Source organism: Pediculus humanus, genomic scaffold (assembly GCF_000006295.1).
Source record: "Pediculus humanus corporis 1103172108194 genomic scaffold, whole genome shotgun sequence".
Taxonomy (NCBI): Eukaryota; Metazoa; Arthropoda; class Insecta; order Psocodea; family Pediculidae; genus Pediculus; species Pediculus humanus.
Genome location: NW_002987764.1, coordinates 598,361 through 618,848, shown reverse-complemented (window position 1 = coordinate 618,848; position 20,488 = coordinate 598,361). Strand labels below are relative to the sequence as shown.

The 20,488-nt window shown below is 28.2% G+C and overlaps 2 protein-coding genes across 2 annotated transcripts; one reads left to right on the top strand and one right to left on the bottom strand.

The window, feature by feature from the left end:
- Nucleotides 1-1,931: 1,931 nt before the first annotated feature.
- Nucleotides 1,932-2,699, bottom strand: Phum_PHUM427350 (uncharacterized protein; the record flags this gene model as incomplete). The annotated part of the gene is made up of 2 exons (XM_002429263.1): nt 1,932-2,034; nt 2,140-2,699. 2 exons carry the CDS (start codon nt 2,697-2,699, stop codon nt 1,932-1,934), a joined length of 663 nt encoding a protein of 220 aa, XP_002429308.1.
- Nucleotides 2,700-12,496: 9,797 nt separating this feature from the next.
- Phum_PHUM427340 (anaphase-promoting complex subunit, putative) lies at nt 12,497-16,902 on the top strand (the record flags this gene model as incomplete). The annotated part of the gene is made up of 8 exons (XM_002429262.1): nt 12,497-12,578; nt 13,111-13,775; nt 13,868-14,039; nt 14,120-14,345; nt 14,415-14,602; nt 14,680-14,854; nt 14,939-15,309; nt 16,454-16,902. The coding sequence occupies 8 exons, from the start codon at nt 12,497-12,499 to the stop codon at nt 16,900-16,902; spliced, it is 2,328 nt and encodes a 775-aa protein (XP_002429307.1).
- Nucleotides 16,903-20,488: the final 3,586 nt, after the last annotated feature.

Genomic DNA, 20,488 nt, shown 5'->3' with positions numbered 1-20,488 from the left:
GTGTGAGAGAGAGAGAAAGAGAGAACAATACGAAAAAATTTTTTTTCTTTTTTTTTTTTTTGTACCTGAAAATTTTTTTCCCGAGTGGAAATATTGATTTCGAACGTGATATATATGAGGTTTTGAGAAACATTATACGTCGAAAAATTTAAGGGAGGAGGAAGTGAGGGGGGCGGGGTAAAAAAACAGGAAACCGCAACCCGTTTACCGGTTTTGTTTTAACAAACAAACAGACAAATACCCGAGTAAAAAAATCATTATTATTTTTTTTCCGTTTTTTTCCCGACGTGATAATGATAATACATGGAGAGGAGGGGAAGGATGGGGGGGGGCTTAACAAAGCGAGAAAAAAATCAGGTCGGTCGCGAAATTTAAATTTTATTTAAAAAAAAAAAAAAAAACCTAATGCGAAAAATGCCACTAGAATCGAGTTTAATTTTTCCAAGGTCAAATCAACGACTACGTTTATCAACCTTAAAGCAATCAAACAACAACAACAAAAATGCAACAAGTAAAATAATAATAATAATAATAATAAAATAATACCGCGGTTCTATGAAACGACCGTAACGAAACAAGACAACAACAACAAAGGATGAGGAATAAAACAAACGACAAACGACAAAATAAATAAATAAATACCCGATTACGTTGTTTTGTAATAAAAAAAAAAAAAAAAAAATGTCTTCGCGATTCAAATCCATCCCGTTTAATTATTTTTACAGACTTTTTTTTTTGTTCGTACGTAATTAAAAAAAAAAAATCCGTACTATGTAAAACGAACGAACGAACGAATGGGTGAATGAATGAATGAATAAATGAATGAATGAATGAATGATTAATCCGATTTAAAAAGGAAGGAAGGAAAGAAAAAAAAATTCCATCACTTTAATACGTCAAACACGAAAAAAAAAAAAAAAAAAAAAACTTTTAAAGGGACGTAATTACGAATGGAAAATTCCGCTCCCGCCGCTTCCCCCCCTTCCCCCGATTTTGAAAACGTTGAAAATTTTTTATTTTTTGATTTATAATTTTTCCCCTTTACGAAAAAAGAGTCGGAAAATAATAAATATGGCGGTTAAAAAACAAATTAATCATTTAAATGTCGTGGCAGTAGTCTGACACACACACACACACACACCTGAAAAATTTACGAGACGAGTTTAAATTTTATGGAAAACTCGAAATTATTTTAAATTTTCCTTTTCCTTAGGACCATTTGGAAAATAGTAAAGGTGAGAGAGAGAGAGAGAGAGAAAGAAAAAGAGAGAGAGAGAGAGAGAGAAAGAAAAAGAGAGAGATAGAGAGAGGGAGAGAAAGAGAGGTCAATATAACCTCGTTCGTTCGTTTAGAGCTTAAAAAAAAAAAAACATTTCCGGTTCCCATTTTCGATACACAACCAACTTAACGATTTAAAATTAATAATAATAATAATAATAATTTTATCATCATCATCATCATCATCATCATTTTCATTTACGTCATCGTTTTAATTAACGATCAATTTTTTTTTATCGTGTATGTAAAAAACAGAAAAAAAAAAAAAATTTTTTTTAAATTTATTTATTTATTTATTTTTTGTTTTGTTTGTAATTTTTAACGACGAACGTTCGCGAAAACGTTTGATGTGCATTGGGGGGGAGGGGGGACGCACCACCCCCCACGAAATTTAACGTTATTTCAATTATTATAATTAGAATATACGATCGATCTCACTATATATATATATATATATATAAAACAAATATAAAACGTTGCATTTCTTTATCGAGACGAAGACAAAAAAAAATTTTTTTTTTTTTTATAAATTAAAAAGTTCAGTCTTTTGAATTTCTTAAATGAGGTCAAAGGCCATCGTCGTCGTCGTCGTCGTCGTCATCATCGTCGAAAGGCACTCACACAAATTCGTGCCGCGGAAATTTACGGCATTATTACCTCCTTTCTCTCGAACCGTTTCTCGGTCCACCCGAATTTCTGCCCCTTGACATGCTTCTATTCAAAACGGAACTTTTACCACCACCGTTTCCGTTGTCGCTGTTGGTGTTATTATTACTTCCGCCGCTACTACCGCTACCACCACCACCATTACCACTACTACTGTTGTTGTTGTTGTTGTTATTGTTACTGTTAAACCTCGACGTCGATCCGTTGTTTGCTCCATCTCCTCTCGCGTTCGTCTTGGGTTGTCCCATTGAATTTTGAACCATTTGAGGACCGGATGGGGGTAATTGAGTCGATTGATTCGGCGTCATCATGGGTTGCCTCGATCCGTTGTTTGTGACGACCATGTTCGGATTCGGTGAGGGACCGTTGCTATTAACTAATAAATTGTTCGCCGTAGCATATTGTGCCGAAAGTGACGGATTCGGTTCGCTCATGTTTAACTGTTCGTTAAAAACCATGCAAAACTCTCCGATTTTTTGCAAATCTCCCGTTTTACCCGTATATAGAGTTAGAGAATCCCGGAAAACTGCCGCGTAGCCTCTCGTCAATTTGACTATGTCTCCCGGTACCAAATGCTGACCCGGTTCGTCCCATATCGACACGTTTATGCATGCCGTCGCGTCTGCCACCTTGCAAGATCGTACCTCTCGATTTTCTTTCGTTATCGTCGGATGACCCACTTCCAATATTATAAAAACCACGTTGAGGTTTTTCTGTCCAGGTCGAATGTCCTTTATTTGGACATCCATAATCATTTGGAATGTTTTTGTGTGTGTGTGTGTGAGTGAGTGAGTAAATGTGTTTGTGTGTCTGTGTGTATGAGAGAGAGAATTGATTTTTTTTACTATCTCGTACCCCTCCCTAATACTGACTGGAAAGAGATACCTAACTGATACCTCTAATCATTTCCATAATACCTGTGATAAAAGAAAACAAACAAATGATGATCAAATGAAAATTCATTCCTTCGTAATGAAAAACAAACAAACAAACAAACAATGTAAAAAAAAATTAACAATAATAATAATAATAATGAAAAACATGAAAATGGATTTTTATCATTTTATAAACGGTTAAAATGACAAAATCAAAATTACAAACACAACAAACAATAAGTAAACGGGGGGTGGGTGGGGAGAGGGGGGAACCCGGAAAATAATAAAAGGGAAAAATTTTTCCTTTTTTCCTTTTTTTGTGTTATTATCAAAACAATCTGATAACGCAAGCTGGGCATTTCCCTCGTTACGCATTATCGTCGAAAAACGATTTTCCGTTCGTGTCGTAACAATTTTTCTTTTTTCTCATCGTCGTCGTTAAAATCATTTTTACATGACACCGGAAACGATAACTTTTTTGTTGCGGGAAAGAAAGTAAAAGTAAAAAGGAAAAGAAAGAAAACAAACATATTCCGATTGTTTACTATGATTGGGAGAGAAAATTTTTTTAGAACGAGGAAAAGTCGAAAAGATTTTTCTTCGGGAGAAAGGATAACAATCGATTGTCTTTAGTAGTAATGGCGGTGGTGGTGGTGGTGGTAGCGGTGGCGGTTGTAATAGATTAAAAAGGGGAAGAAAAAGTAAACAAACAAAACAAAACAAAACAATCGACGATTAAAAAAAAATGCGTGAAATTTTCAAGTAATTAAATTTGCCTTATAAACTTTTCCCACGAATTCGAAAATTTTCATTTTTTTTTCGAAAAAAAAAAAAAAAAAAAAAATCTCTTAATTTTATAAAGAAAATCGATTTTATACAAAGGAAAACTAAAACAAAATAATAATAATAATAATAATAATATAAAATCGTTTCGCACCACTACGAGATATTCCTTTCGCAAAACTAAAAATGGCGACCGGATAAAAACATTAAAAAAAATTTTTTTTACGCGTTGATATAAAATTCCGCGATCGGTTTTCCGGAAACAAAAAAAAAAAAAAAAAATTTCTTTAAATTTTTCATTTCATTTTATTTTTCTTTCAATCATTTCCGGTTTGCAAAAAAAATTAATTTTTATTACGTACCGAAAAAAATTGTAACATTGATTAAAACTTGTTAGTCGGTAATAAATTAGTTATAACTTAGTAATAATAATAATAATAATTATAACCATCATCATCATCATCATTATCATCATCATCATCATCTTTATCATCATCATTATCATCATTTTATTATTTTATAACGATCGGAAAAAAAAAAAACGAATCGAAAAATAAAATGAATTGCATGCATGTAGAAATCGAATCGTGCCTGTTTTCTTACGACTAAAAAAAAAAAATTGTTTTTCTTCAGACACCGGAACTAATAAAATAATAATAATAGTAATAATAATAATAATAATAATAATAAATGTTTGTCCTTTTTTTTTTTCGTAAACAACAAACGTTAACAACAAAATGTTATTTAACGACACGTTTTTTCTGTTATTTTCTCGAAAAAGAAAAAAAAAAACGAGTAAAATAAAATAAGGAAATGATTAAATAATATTTTTTTTCTCGAACAACAATAACAATAACAAACAGCGACTACGACAAAGACAAAGACAACAACAACGACAAAAACGACATTTAATAAACATAATTTTAAAAAAAAAATGAAAAAAAAAAAAAGGGGAAAACTCTGGAAAATTTTATTTCTCTCATTCATTTTTGTTTTAAAAATATCTATTTTTTTAATTCAAATGCAGCCGCGACAAACGAACAAACAAACAAACAAACGTTTAATTTGTGTTTAAAAAAACTAAACGAAACAAAATCGCGTTTTAAAAAATAATAATAAAAATAATAATGATAATAATAAATAAATAAATAAATAAACGTTTTTATTGCGAGAAACATCGATTACGGAACTCGAACTTTTACTGGGGAGCGGAGGGGGGGGGTTTCTTATTCTCCCAACGTTAAGAATAAAAATTTTTTTATAGGAAATTTCGATTTTGGAAAATCGAACAATTTTTCCCTTCTATCGTATATAAATAATCCCGATTGGTTAAATACCAGGTTCGGGTTTAAATAAATAAAAAACAAATCGAAAATACATAAATAAATAAAATGATAAATACGGATAAAAAAGGAAAAAAGGAAAAAATGAAAAAAAAAGAAAAAAAAATGGAAAAAAAAGGAAAACTCGAAAAAAACTTTTCCCGATAAATAATACAAGACTTAAAAAATAAAAAAATCATACATCTCTCTCACTCACTCTCACTCTCTTTTTCTCTCTTCGTTTATTTTTTTTTTATCTGTATTAGTTTTAACGTTTCACAACTACTACTACTACTACTACTACTACTTATTATTATTATTATTATTATTATTATTATTATTATTATTATTATTATTATTATTATTATAACTACTACTTATTACTACTGTTTAACACAAAAGTAATCAGGCAATAAGAGTTAAACGCGCATTTTTTTTTTTTTTTTTAATCATTTTAATAGACTTCGAACGACGATTCGTATGAAAACAACCGTAAAAAACAAACAAACAAACAAACAAACGTATGTAACCAAATGTAAGAACTCGTGGCGTGCGTGTAAAATAAAACAAATAATAATAATAATAATAATAATAATAAAGAGTAACGGTTACAATAATAATATTTATTATTTTATTATTATCATCATCGTTAATTAGAAAATCCGTGAACGCGTGTTTGTGTGCGTGCGTGTGTCATTTAAAAAAAAAAAAAATTCGAAATTTTACTCTCCACCCAACCACCCCCATCCCCCCCGACCCACCGTTTTGATTTTTCAATCAAATGTTTAACTTACGGTTTTTCGACATGTTCCTCACTCTTGATTTCCGGTCAAAAATTTCAAAAAATTACAAATAACCGAACTTTAAACTTTAAAAAAAAACTATGATGATGATGATGATGATGATATTGATAATAATAATAATTGTTATTATAATAAAAGTCGAATCTGAGTGACGTTAGGCAGAAAAAAAAAAAAACCGACAGCGCGACAACAATTCCACGACTACAGTTATAGTCTCGAACGCGAAACAAACGACAACGACAGCGCGTAATAATAATAATAATAATTATCCTTTGTTTTTCCTTTTTTTTTTTTTTTTGTAACCCGAAAACGACAAAAACAACGGCATCATCATCATCATCATCATCACGATTGAATATTCAATTAACCGTCTAAAAAAAAAAAAAATGTTTTCTTAATCCTACTGCGACTGTGATGATGACGATGACGACGACGACGACTAAAACGGTTAAAAATAATAATAATAATAATAATATTAATAGATTTATTACGTAATTTTTTTCTTCTGCTACTTTTTATTATTTTTTATATAATTTTAAAAAACGAAATTATATAAATAAGCAAAGTTTAAAAACACGACGACGCCATTTAAACCTTTTTTTTTGTTTTTCGTTTTTCGTTTTTCCCGTGAGAATTAGTTTACTGTAAATTAATAATAAACTTTCTCTCTATTTCTTTCATGTAAAAGGGAAATATTTAAAAACGAAACGTTTTTTTTTTTTTAAAAAAGATTAATAATAATAATGATAATAATAATGATACAAACGAAAAACAGTACGAAAAGGAAAAAGCTAAACGAAAAAGAAATATTAATAATAATAAATAAATACAAAAATGACGTTTCGAAAATAAAATGAAGAAAAATTTACCGGTAGGTTCGTTATTCAGTTGTTCAGTTCGTTATTTGTTTCGTTGTTCACTCGAACATAAACATAAACATAAACATATTTATGTAAATATATATACATACATATGTGTGTGTGTGTGTGCGTGTGCGTGTGTGCGTGTATAATAAATATCAAGGAATTTCCAGTCTTTTAAAGCTTTCTCTCTCTCTCTCGCAAACAGTATAAAACGGGAAAAACGATGATGATGATGATGAGGAAAAAGGGAATGTTTCGAAAGGGATTTGTGGAGAGGGGGGAGGGAGGGGAGGGATTAAGGGAAACTCACGGATAAAAGAGGGAAAACGGTAAAATCATCCCTTAACACATTCATCCATATTAGATAGAAAATGATTCTGCGCTTTGAACGTTTCGTCGCGTTAAACATAACAACAAAACTTACTTTTTTTTTTTTTTTTTTTTTATGAAAACGGAAAAACTGTCGTTATATATGCATTATCATCATTATCATTACCATTTCCGGTTTTTTTTTATTTCAATTTTTCAAAGGAGAAAAGACGTGAGAAAAGAAAAAAAAAAACCCCTAGAAAAAGTGACCGTAAAAAAAAAAAAAAAGTAAGAAAAAAAAAAAAAATTGGAATGAAAAACCCGTAGAAAATTTTCCGCCCCCTCCCCTTCCCCATCTCTCTCTCTCTCTCTCTCTCTCTCTTCAAAAAATTAATCATAGGACATTTTAACCCGATTTTTTTTTCTTTTTTTTTTTTGGAAAAAAGAATTTTCTTTTGTTTCGAAACTTGGCTTTTTTTTCTGGGCTTTTGTTACTGCTCCCCCCCCCCCCCGTTTTCATATATGTATTCACAATAAAATTTATTACAATCTTATAAATTATTATTATTATTATCGGAAAGTGTGTGTTAGGAAAAAAAAAAAAAAAAAAAAGAAAAAATTACACGTAATCAAAAAACCATCAACTCTTAGATTTTTCCCCATTTTTTCTTTTTTCGAAACGAAACCTTGACATTACCAAAAAAAAAAAAGAAAATTTTTCAAAATGGCATCAACGCCGCCCCGATTCCTACAACCATATTATTGCAAATTAAAATTAAATAATAAATAAATAAATAAATTTATTAAAATAATTATTACCGCGATGCATTATTAACCGGAAATGATAACGTTCGAGATTGTTTTACTTTATTACTCGAGTACGAAAAACACGAGGAAAACTTTCATTTTATCATCGTCATCATCATCATTATCATTATTATTATTATTATTATTATTTGTATTATCGAAACGTATTTTTTTTTTCCCCGCTAAAATTTTTCCTAAAAATATTTTTTCGTTGTTGTTGTTGTTTTTGCTAAAATAAAGGCCAAAAAGTATTCGAAATAGAACATCAGTACGAAAATTGTTTTTTATTACTCTATGGAATTATTATTTATTATTATTTACTCTATGGAATAAATAATAATAAATAATAATCGGGTTTAAAAAAAGCGAATGATTTTATTAATCACACCTGTTACGCGCCATCGCGTGCTTAGAGAGAGAGAGAGAGAGAAAGATAGAAAAGAAACAATTATTATTATTATTATTATTATTTTTCCCCCCTCACTTCGTCTTTAGTCTTTAATACTTAAAAACCGAACGAAAAAATTTTTTTTATCGATTATCGATGTGAGTTTTTCTATGAGTTTTCCCACTTTTCCATGCATTCAGAGTGATGATAATGATAATGATGATGATGACGATGATGACGAAACGGTTGAGAAAGTTTTCTGACGAAACGATTTATTTAAAAAAGGAAAAGTTTTTCTTTTTTTTTTTTTTTTTTTTTTAATATTCGCAATAGAAAATTGACTTTTCTCTCTCTTTTCACATCACCCTTACCCTTCTCCTCCCTCCCCCTCCCTCACTTTTCTAAAACACCCTTTTCGAAAAAAAAAAAAAAAAAGAATAAACGAACGAGAGAGAGAGAGAGAGAGAGAGAGAGAGAGTACGACGAACGTTTTCAACGTTCATTATTTCAATTCCGGTGATAAAAAACGTATAATTAAAATCCTTTTTTTTCGTTTTAAATAAAAAAACGCGTTTTTATTTTTTTTTTTTTTTAACGACAATTTAATTTATTGCGACAAACTTTTAAAATACGATTCGATAAAATAATAATAATGATAATAATAAAATAAAACGGTAAAAAAAAAAAAACCAAAATAGCAGCGATCCCCGAGAAAAAAAAAAAAAAAATGTCGCCAACGTTTTATATATAAAATTTTTCGATACAATTTATTTATATCCAGTTTCACTCGACGTGTGGAAAAGAACAAAAAACAAAAAAACAAAACAAAAAAAAACTCCAGCAGTTGGAGATTCCAAAAAATAAAAAAAATAAAAAATAAAAATAAAACAAATAAATTTTCTTAAAAGCGTGAAAAAATTATTGTTAATTCTTTTTTTTACTACTACTACTACTATTAATATTATTATTATTATTATTATTATTATTATTATTATTATTATCATTATTATTATTATTATTATTATTATCATTATTATTATTATTATTAAAAACCGTCAAGTGATAAGCGGGGTTTAATAAGATAAAAATTATTACGGAAATTTCGAAAAGGTTAAAACTAAAAGAGAAAGAAAAAGATGTAAAATAAAAAGCTAGAGAGAGAGAGAGAGAGAGAGATAGAGAATGAGGGGTAAAAGATGAAATGGGCAAAAAAAGAAAGAGAGAGAGAAAGATACAAAAAGAAGCCAAGAGAATGAGAGAGAGTAATACAAAGAGAGACAAACAAAGGCAAAGAGAAAGAAAGAGAGAGAAAGGAAAAGGAAAAAGAAAAGAAAAGAGAGACAGAAATACAATGAAAGGCAAAAAAGAAAGAGAGAAAAAGAGGCAAAATACAAAGCGAAAGAGAGACAAAAAGGAAAGATAGAATGAGAGAGAAATGAAAAGAAAAAGACAGAGAGAGAGAGAGAGAGAGAGAGAGAAGTACAAAGAAAGGAAAACAGAAATCCAAAAAAAGACAAGTAGAAAGGAAAGAGAGAGAAAGAGAGGAAAAGACGCAATAATAAAACAGACAAAGGATGGGAGAGAGGCAAAAAGGAAAAAGAGAAAGAGAGGAAGGGATACAAAGAGAAAGAGCAAGAGAGAGAGAGAGAAAGGCAATCAAATCAAATTAAAATAAAAAATAAAAAAAAAAGTAAAAATAATTCGTTTAAACATTTTTACCCCGTTTTTGTTATTTTAAATTAATACGTTTTTTGTTTTCTATTTCCACGTCAATTCAATTCACGTAATTTTTAAATTTAAAAAAAAAAAAAAAAGGCGCAACGATTTCATCGATAACTGCCAACATCGCAACAACAAAAATTTCTTTCCCTCCCATTCCCTACCTCCTCACTTCACTTTCTCCTCCCCTCTCGTTCTCTCTCTCTCTCTCTCTTTCTCATTCGTCCTAAATATATAAATAAAAAATTTTCCTTTTTTAATTTTTCTCTTTACATCGCATTCATTCCACAAAACTAATGAAAAATAATTTAATTATTAATAATAATAATAATTTCACGGCCGAGTAAATTAAATCAATCGCTCTCTCTCACTCTCACTCTCTCTCTCTCTCTCTCACATTCCGTATATCGTCGTCGTTTATATATGTACGTTAAAACGAGTAATAATAATAATAATAATGCGATTATGTTTATTTTGTTTTACGTCAAACGAATCATGTTCATTTTTTTATTAATAACTTTTCTCCTCTCATTTCGTAACTCATTGTGATTCCGTTTTCGTTTTAATCGTATAATTTAACACCGAAATGAAAAAAAAAAAATTATTTACAATAATAATAATAATAATAATAATAATAATAATAATAATAACAATAACAATAATAATAATAATAAAATCATTAGAAAAAGCAATAATAATAACAAAAACAAAATTTTAACGTCATGTCGTTTCCAATTTATACATTTTTTTTTTTTTAAATATTCTCTACATATTCAAACGAGCTTTAAAAAAACGATTAATATCATCATCATCATCATCATTATTATTATTTTTGGATGCATTTAAATTGAAAATGTAAATAAAATAAAAAAAATAAAAAAAATGGGGAGCCGAGCGAATGCAACGATTTCGATTTTCTCTCCCTTTTTTTTTTTTTTTTCAAATCGGAAAACATGCAAATTAAATTTTATTTATAGAATTTTCTTTAAAAAAAAAAAAACTCGATTTAACATTGTTTTATTATTATTATCACTACTACTATTACTCCCGTTTTTTATTTGTCCGTTAAAAAAAAAAAAACAAATTCGGGAAGAGAGAGAGAGAAAACGAGAAAACGTTATACTCCGGATTATTTAATACGAAAAAAAAAATTATTATTATTATTATTATTATTATTATTATTTTCCTTTAAATCCTTCATTTTCCATTTACGCATTTCCTTTGATTGTAACAAACACAAACTCGATAAAAGAGAGACAGAGAGAGAGAGAGAGAAATTAAATTTATCAAAAACAAACGAAACTCGTATACTCGAAACGTCAGCCATTTTATTATTAAAACGTTTAAATAAATAAAAAAATTAATTAATTAATTAAAAACGATTCGCATGCACGTAATAAATAATTAATTAATTATTAACGATACTAAATTAATTATTTTACTTTAAAAAAAAAAAAGTGTGGGGAGCGGGGGCGGGGGGTTGTAAAAAAAACACAAAATCTTTTTGTTCAAAACGAACGACTAACTAATTAACGAAAAAAAAAACCGTTACGAAATTTTTTTTTACGTACGTACAAATCTTTATTTTCCTTCTTTTTCTAACTTTATATTAATCTATATATCTCTATCACTTTCTAACACCACCTTAACGCTTCACTTACCCAAAAAAAAAAAAAAAAACGTACAACAGTGTGAGTGAGAGAGAGAGAGAGAGAAAAAGGAAAACCTACACGTCGAAAACGAGTTTTTTTTTTTTTTTTTCTTTTTTTTTCTCGCTAATAAATTCATTCTGTCGTAATAAATGTAAAAATAATAATGATGATAATAATAATAATAATAATAATAATAATAATACCTAAAAATTAAATTTTAAAAAAAAAAACCGTTGATAATAATTTCGTTTCGTGTTTAAAAAAAAAAATCGATCGTTAATATATAAAATTCATGAAATAATAATAATAATATTAAAGATTTCAAATCATTTTTTATAAAAAAAAAAAAAAAAATTTAGTTGATAGCTGCTCGTATTTAACCATCACATACGCGTTTATATGTGTGCATATACACGCACACGCACGCACATACGCACACACACACACACACACATATATATATTTGTCACTCGCGCCGACCGAACAATCATAATAGTAACTTGATGGCGTAAAAAAAAATTTTAAAAAATTAAAATAAAATCCATTCGTACATAAATAATAATAATAATAATAATTAAAATAAATAAAATAAATAAATAAATAATAATAATAATCATTTAAGAAAAATATGTGATACCTTATAAATAAATTTTTGTATAAATCATTGTGTGAAATGGCGAAGCAAGCAAGGTTTTTTCTTACAAATTATTTCTTTTCTTTTTTTTTTTTTTTTTTTTGGAACATGCGATGATCGAGCGTGAATTTTTATCTCGTAGTCCGAAGTATATCTTCCGCTGGTTAAAGTCATACTAATTTCTGATTGGCCACGAAACCGATTCGAATGAATTTCGGTTATTTTCGGTTATCTTCGTTTCATTTTCATACATCCCGATTGAGGGTCACCATCTTTTATTTTCCCTTTTTTTTTTTTTTTTTTTTCCTTTCGTTTTTTTTTGTCTCTCTCTCTCTATCTCTCTCTCTCTCTCTTTCGTATGGATATATGTATTTTATGAATTTCCGTAAACGTTAAAATGGAGGTCGTGGAAGATGAAAAAATTAAAGAAGAAGCTTGGAAAGCTATTTTTCATACATTTCCAATAATTAAAAATAATCGTGAGGTTTGTTTTGTTGATATTTTTTTTTTTATTTAATGTTATTTAAGTTCATTTTAATTATTTCTTATATATTATTCTTTCTTGTGTTTTTTTTTTTTTATTATTCAAAAAAGTTTTTTTTTTTTGTAACGGATTTTTGTTTTTTGTCAAAATATTCCCCATTATTAAAAATTTTTATTATTGGTTTTATATGACAATAATTGACCGATTTTAAAAAAAATTATAATGAGATAATAATGTAAAGCTTAGAAATTTGATTTGTTAATAGCTAAAAAATGAAATAAATTATATTAAAATGATTTTACATTATTATTTCACATATTTTTTTTTCGAGTAAATAATTCTGATTTCTGATATGATGCCTAAAATTATTAATCCTTTAAAAAATATTATTCAGCTTTACAGTTCATTTATGTATTACTTTTTTCAAATTTTTTAAAATAATAATAACCATAAGTTAAGATTTTATCATATTTATGCATTTAGTATCTTTTCAGTACGAGTAATGTTTTATCTTTTTTAGTTTTCAGAAATGCAAAAACCTTCATTTGCAGCTTTAATTTGTATTTACCAATGTGGTCTGACGAATACAGTACAAGAATTAGTTCTTTGTCAGTTGGAAAAACACATGAGATCCATCTCTGATGTTTTCTGGTCATTTTTTCCTGAAAATGACACTCTGGAATTATCACTAATGGATGGATTCACTAGATTTAAAGAGGCTGTCGATTCATTATACAGTAGTCTGTTAAATTTTAGGCCAGTTATAAATACATTACAAGAATTAATAAATATTGAAAATAGTGAACAAATGATATACAGAGAAAAAACTGTTTTTGATACATTTAAAGTTATAGTTAGATCATCTCTTCATGTAGGAATCCTTTCTAAAAGTTTAAAAATTGTTAAAGATTTTTATAAAGTATCATTTAAAGTATTTTTAAATTCTGATTCCGATGATTCGAATGAAGTTGTCGTTCAGTGTGGTGGATGCGATAACACATTAGAAAATTGTTTGTGTCAAGAAATAAAAAGAATATTTTCAGAAGTTAATAGTAAACTTATGGAATATGATTTATTAGAAAGAATCGCTGGTGATGTACTGACAAATTTAATTCATAAACGAATTGAAAATCATGTTCAGGAAACGTGTAAAGGAAACTTTTTCGTATCTTACATAGATTCATTAGAAATGGTTTGTTTCCATTATTTTAATTAATTGATCTCTTTGATTTCGAATATTTATATATATATATATATGTTTATTTTATTATTTTTTAAATTTAGTGGCTCAAATCTGTCGTGGTGGGATGGCTCATAAATATTTATGGAGGAAATGTAACTGTTATACCTGATGCAACTCAAAAAACGATAAAAAAATTTGAACAAAAATTATTTCATTTGTTATATGAGACTTATACACAAACTAGAATAGAAGAATTATTTTTAATTATCATAGGTGAGAAACAATTTGATTACATTTTGAGTTTTTTAAAACAAATTGTAAATCGATTAAAAATAATGAAAATTTAATTTTAGAGTATCCTGAATCACAACCTGCCATCGAAGATTTAAGAATATGTTTGCAAAAAACGGATTTAAGAAATGATCTCACACAAAAATTTCAAAGAACATTAGAAACTAGACTTCTTCATCCAGGTGTCAACACTCCAGATGTATTAACTGCTTACATATCAGCCATAAAAGCTTTAAGACATTTAGATCCGACAGGAGTTTTACTCGAAACAGTCACTCATCCTGTAAGGTTGGTTTTCTCATGGAAAATTTGTTAAAATTTAAATATGCGAATGTTTTAAACATTTTAAACTTTTAGGCATTACCTAAGGCAAAGAGAAGATGCTATACGTTGTGTCATAAACAATCTACTGGATGATGGTCAATCTGAATTGGCTGATGAATTGGTTCGTGGAGAAAGTTCGCCAACTTTTGAAGGATCACCCAGCGAAGAAGATTTTGAAAATTGGGAATCATGGAATCCAGATCCCATCGATGCCGATACAAGTGCGATTTTTTCTTTTTAAATGTAAAAAAAAAAAACGATTTGTCGGTCACGTGTTAATTAAATTTATTACTTTTAGCTAAACCGTCCAAAAGTAGAAGAACTTCGGATGTTATATCCATGTTAGTAAACGTTTATGGTAGCAAAGACTTATTTGTTAAAGAATACACGACTCTACTCGCGGAAAGATTATTAACATCTTGGAATTACGATACAGAAAAAGAATATCGATATTTGGAATTACTTAAACTTAGGTAAAAAAAAAAAAAAAAATTGTATTCATCATTTAAATCTACAAAAAAATCGTATTACGTAATTTTTTTTTTGATTCGTTTTAGATTTGGTGAAAGTCACATGCATACGTGTGAGGTCATGCTAAAAGATATTTACGATTCGAAAAGAATAAACGCCCATCTTCATTGCGAAGCAGATTTAAATTTAATAGAACAAGCTTATCCGACGAATGCGAAAATTCTTTCCGCGCCATTTTGGCCTCTTTTCAAAGAGGAAACACTCGAACTCCCTCAATTTGTTAAACAACAAATGGAAATTTACACGAGATCATTTGAAAATTTAAAAGGAAATCGAACCCTTTGTTGGAAACCTCATTTGGGCATCGTTAACATGGACGTGGAATTAAAAGATAGAACGATCAACGTGTCCGTGTCACCAACGAAAGCAACCATTTTATGGCATTTTCAAACGAAGGGTGAGAAATTAAAAATTATTAAAATAAATTTTGAAATTCTTTATTTTTAGTAGAAAAATCTTGTAAAGTAATAGTAAGAAGATGAGTCAGATTATTTATTGTCGTTACTTCAACAGATAAGACAAAAAAAAATTTTTAAATGGAAATGTTTGTACGAACAATATAAACAAAACGTTTCGATTATGAAATTATTTAAAGACTATGAATCATTCTGTTCGGGTGTGATTTTATAAAAAATGGAAAGTTGGTAATCGTGATTCATGTGAATCTCAACAAAAACAATTTAAAATCATTCGTTAATTAATATCTGGTAATAATCGAAAAGTTTTTATCGATTGAACTTAATTCGATTTTGTTTATGATATAAAAAAAAACGTACAAACTTAACGTGTCATCAACGTACAAACTTAACAAGCCGCCATCTTTTCGATATTGTTTAGAGGTAAAGCGATGGAACAAAATGTCGTTTTTTTTAATCATCTTTTAATGTTAATCTTTAAAATTTGATAAAAATTAAAGAGAGAAAAAGAAAGAAGAGAAGAAGCAAATTTTAATTTGGTTGTAATTAGTTTATCAGGATCGAGAAGAGGTGATGACCTCCTTATGCACGCCTAAGATTTGATAGCTTGTTAAAAAAAAGAAAATAGTAATTTTATAATTTTTTTGCATTTGAAAAATTTACACGGAAATCCAACGTGCGCGTGCACGTGTGAAAAATGTTCACACGTTTTAATACATCACGGAAAATCGTTTTACCAATTTTAAGTGTCCATCACGGATGAAATGGTCAACGCGAAGAACGAGAAGCATAAAATTTTGTAATTGTTTGTTGATGATGTCTCGTCGTCATTTTCTTTTTCCCATAACGATTAATCGATTTGAAATAATTCGATAAATTGAATCAGATGATTTTTTACCATCGTTTTATATCCGGTGATGTTTGTTACGTTACAAGTTGCAATAAAAAAAAAAAAAATTTTCGTGATGGTGGTCATCGATGATGTTGATGATGATGGTGATGGTGGTGGTGGTGGTGATGGTGGTGGTGAAATCGATTGTTGTGCTCTAATGAATAAGAAATTTAATAATAACCGCTATTTCATTAATATTATTGTTATTAAAAATTTTTTTTTTTTTTTTTCAGATGAATGGACGGTGGAAGAATTGAGCGCTCTCATACAAGTTCCACCGACGAAATTAAGAAGAGAAATAGCATTTTGGAAATTGCAAGGGATACTAAAGGAAATATCGACGGATCGATATTTATTGATCGAAGAAACGACGGAAAAATCTAAAAATGTCAATCAAAGCGACATTGGTTGCGACGAAGATGAAGTCGAAAGCGTCATGGCATCCGCTCAGGATCAAAGAGAAGAAGAACTTCAAGTTTTTTGGTCGTACATTGTTGGAATGCTCACGAATTTGGAATCCATGCCTTTGGAAAGAATACATCAAATGTTGAAAATGTTTGCGTCGCAAGGAACATCCGCCGTCGACTGCTCTCAAAAAGAATTGGGAGTGTTTTTAGATAGAAAAGTAAGAGAACATAAATTATTATTTAGCGGTGGTTTATACAGATTACCCAAAACGTGAAATATTGTGGAGGAGTAGTAGTAGTAGTAGTAGCATACACGTCGATAACGAAAGAAAAAGACTTTTTGTAATTGATTAATTAATTAATTAATTTTAAAAATATTTATCCGTTATCTCAAATTGTTTTCGGTCAATTAACCTTATCACAACACCATTAAATAATTTTCTCGTTGGCGTACCACGGATACGGTGTCGTAAACATGTCAGTAACTTTCTCATTAAAAATTTTATTTTATTTTTATTAAATATTGAAATATTTAAATCAACCTCAATAACAATTACTGACAATTAATAATTTCGTAAAAATTGTTGTTGTTGTTGTTGTTGTTGTTGCGTGTTTTTACACACCTTTTTTTAAAAATTTTATTATTATTATTATTTCGTTGATAAGAATTTATTTAAAACGTCACAACGGGTAATTTAATGCCATTACGAAGCGTTTAAACAAATCGACAAATTCTTCACATAATACGATGATAAAACAGTTTTGTAAATGATACGCACTTAGTTTAATTTTACTCTCACAGATGGCAGTGAAAAACGTATTTTTTTTTACTACGAGAATCAAACGAGCTGTTGTTTTAATGAAATGGTTTAATTAAAAAAAAAAAATTAATTAATTAATTTTTATATTATTGATCCGTGTTTAATAATAACCCGAATGATTATATTACTCATCGTATTTTTTATAAAAAAAAAAAGGTTAAGGGTCAAAGGTAAAAATTTGACCTCATTCATACACAATCGTGGGTGTTGGTACTACTACTCATCATCGAAACACAATAACTCGTTGTTAAATTTAATCAAATGGATTTTATAGGAAAAACGAGAAATTTTCTTAAAACTTTTACTTTTATTAATATTTAATTAAAATCAATAAACAATAATAATAATGATGATAATTTTCTAAATTTACTAATGACGTCACTTTTTTTTTGGTACGAAGCCCTGGGGGGGGGGGGAACTTTAAAAAATAGTAAACTTAACCGGAAATAAAATTTTTTTTTTTTTTTTTTTGATTATTAAATTTTTATTATTATTATTATTAATAAATAATTATTTAACGCGTTAAGTTTTTTTTTAATTTATTAAAGTTTAATTTATTCGTATCACCTCGTTTTTTAATAAATATTAATAATTTACAAATAAATTAATAAATAAAAAACCGGATTTCCGTTATTAAAAAAAAAAAACTTACTTACTCTAATATATATTGAGACGTTTTTTTTTTTTTTTTATTTAAAAAAATTCATAAGTTGTCGTCACTTTTTTTGTTGTTGTTGTTGTTGGCAACACTGACGAAAAAAAAATTTTTTTTTTATTTATTACAGATTTTATAAATTATTAAAAAGTAATTAAATAATTTTATTATTATTATTAAAATCCGTGTAGAAAATTTCAAATTTTTTAAAATAATGAAACGTTAAATTATTATTATTATTATTATTATCATCATCATCATCATCATTATTATTATTATTATTATTATTTTATTAATGAAACGAACAATAATCGTGCTGAATAATTTTTTTTTTTTTCGAACGACGTACGTCATCATGATTTTAAATTTTACTCTCACGAATATAAAAAAAAGTCGTCATGGATATACGACAAACGGATCTTCATCGTATTATTATTATTATTATTATTATTGTTAACTTTCTAGAATTTTCCATAAGAATAAGTTTCCCACCTCCCCATTTCCCCCGCCTCGTTTTTCCGATTTTCAACAATGCGATTATCCACATCCGGTAACTTGTTTATTAATTGCAATTAATTGATTTTCGTCATCATTTCTTTCGATAATAATAATAATGTAAAAGGTTCCTACCGTGAAATTTTCAGGTTCGGGTGGTTGATTGGTTGGTTGGTTGATTACTCAGGTGGTAAAAATTTTTCTTGTAGTGAAAATTAAAAATCTACCACTACCACCACTACCACTTGTTCCTCCTCCTCCTCCTTCTTCTTCTTCTACAACTTTTGATTTATTTTAGGCTGTTATGCAAACGGGGAGGGGGGGGAAAACCGGTATGAGAGTGGATTGCACGAGAGAGAGAAAGAGAAAGAGAGAGAGAGAGAGAGAGTGGCATTGGCACTGGCATTGAGAGTACCGGTAACACCATCTCTCCCACCATTTTTTAAATAAAAAAAAAATTTTGATGGGGTGCCTCGGCATCCAATACGTTGCAAGTAGAGCACATATTATTATCATTATCATTATTATTATTATTATTAAAAATAACCAAACGGTCATCATTCATTTGAAATTAATCATTCGAACTTATCGGATTATAATAAAAAAAAAGTGTCGGCGATGATTTTTTTTTATTTTATTTAATTTTTAACGAAAAATAATAATAATAATAATAATAATAATAATAATAATAATAATAATAATAATAATAATAATAATAATTTAAATCGAAATTTCGTTCGTTTGTTTGTCGTTAACGTAAATAATAATAATAATAATAATGTATTTGTTACGTATTTGTTTGTTAATGTTAATAAATTTTTATTTGATCGAATCGTTGTCAAATAATAATAATAATAAAACAATAGAAAAAAGTGACGAAAATTTAATTAAATTTAAAAGTGATAATAAATTTAATAATAATAATGATAATGTTGATGACGTATCGACGAAAGGGGGAAAAAAAAGTGATGAATTGGTGTTTTACGAGGAATACGATTACGAAGATGATATAAATAAAAAATATGGCGGCGGAAGTAGAAAAGAAAAAAGAGAAGAAAATGGTGGCGGAGGAGAGGACGAAGGAGGAGAAGAAGAAAAATATCAAAAAAAAAATTTTTTCCCTTATTTAAATAATAATAATAATAATAATAACGATACGAACGATTATTCTTTTAGAGGTTTCACAGAGAGGAAAGAAGATGTTGAAAAATCAACCGACGATGGAAATGATGATAATGATAATGATAATGATAATAACGACACTCTAGAATCGTCTGCTTCTTCAATTAATTTAAGATCATTGAGAGAAACTCGTCACGATGTCGTACACGAAGAATTTCCTGTAAGTTTTTATTTTACTTATTTTCATTAAATCTTTTTTAATTCATTTCCTGTCGATCGATGTGACATCACGTGATCTATATACTCTATGATTTTTTTGCTCTCTGACGTCACGCACGACTCGATACTAACGTAGGTAATACCACAAAACGTGAGAAACTCAAAATTTTTTTTTTTTTTTCGTTTTATTTGTTTCTTTCTTTCAACGATGAAACATTTTTTTATTTTATTAATAAGTATTAATTAATAATTAATTAAAATAATAATGATAATGATAATAATGATAATATTTCGGGTTGAAAATAAATTTGACGAAATAATTTATAAGAGACGATGAATTGCGTTCGTTTGAATTCTATCGATCGCTTTTAAATTATTATTATTATTATTAAATCGAGTAAATTCGAACGTTATTTTATTTGTTTAAACAAATGAAATTGTTTAAATAAATTAATTAATAAGGTTTTTATTTTAAAAAAGAAAATCGATTTTAAATTCGAACGATGAATGATAAATAACAATACGATGATAATTAACGGTTTTCTCGTA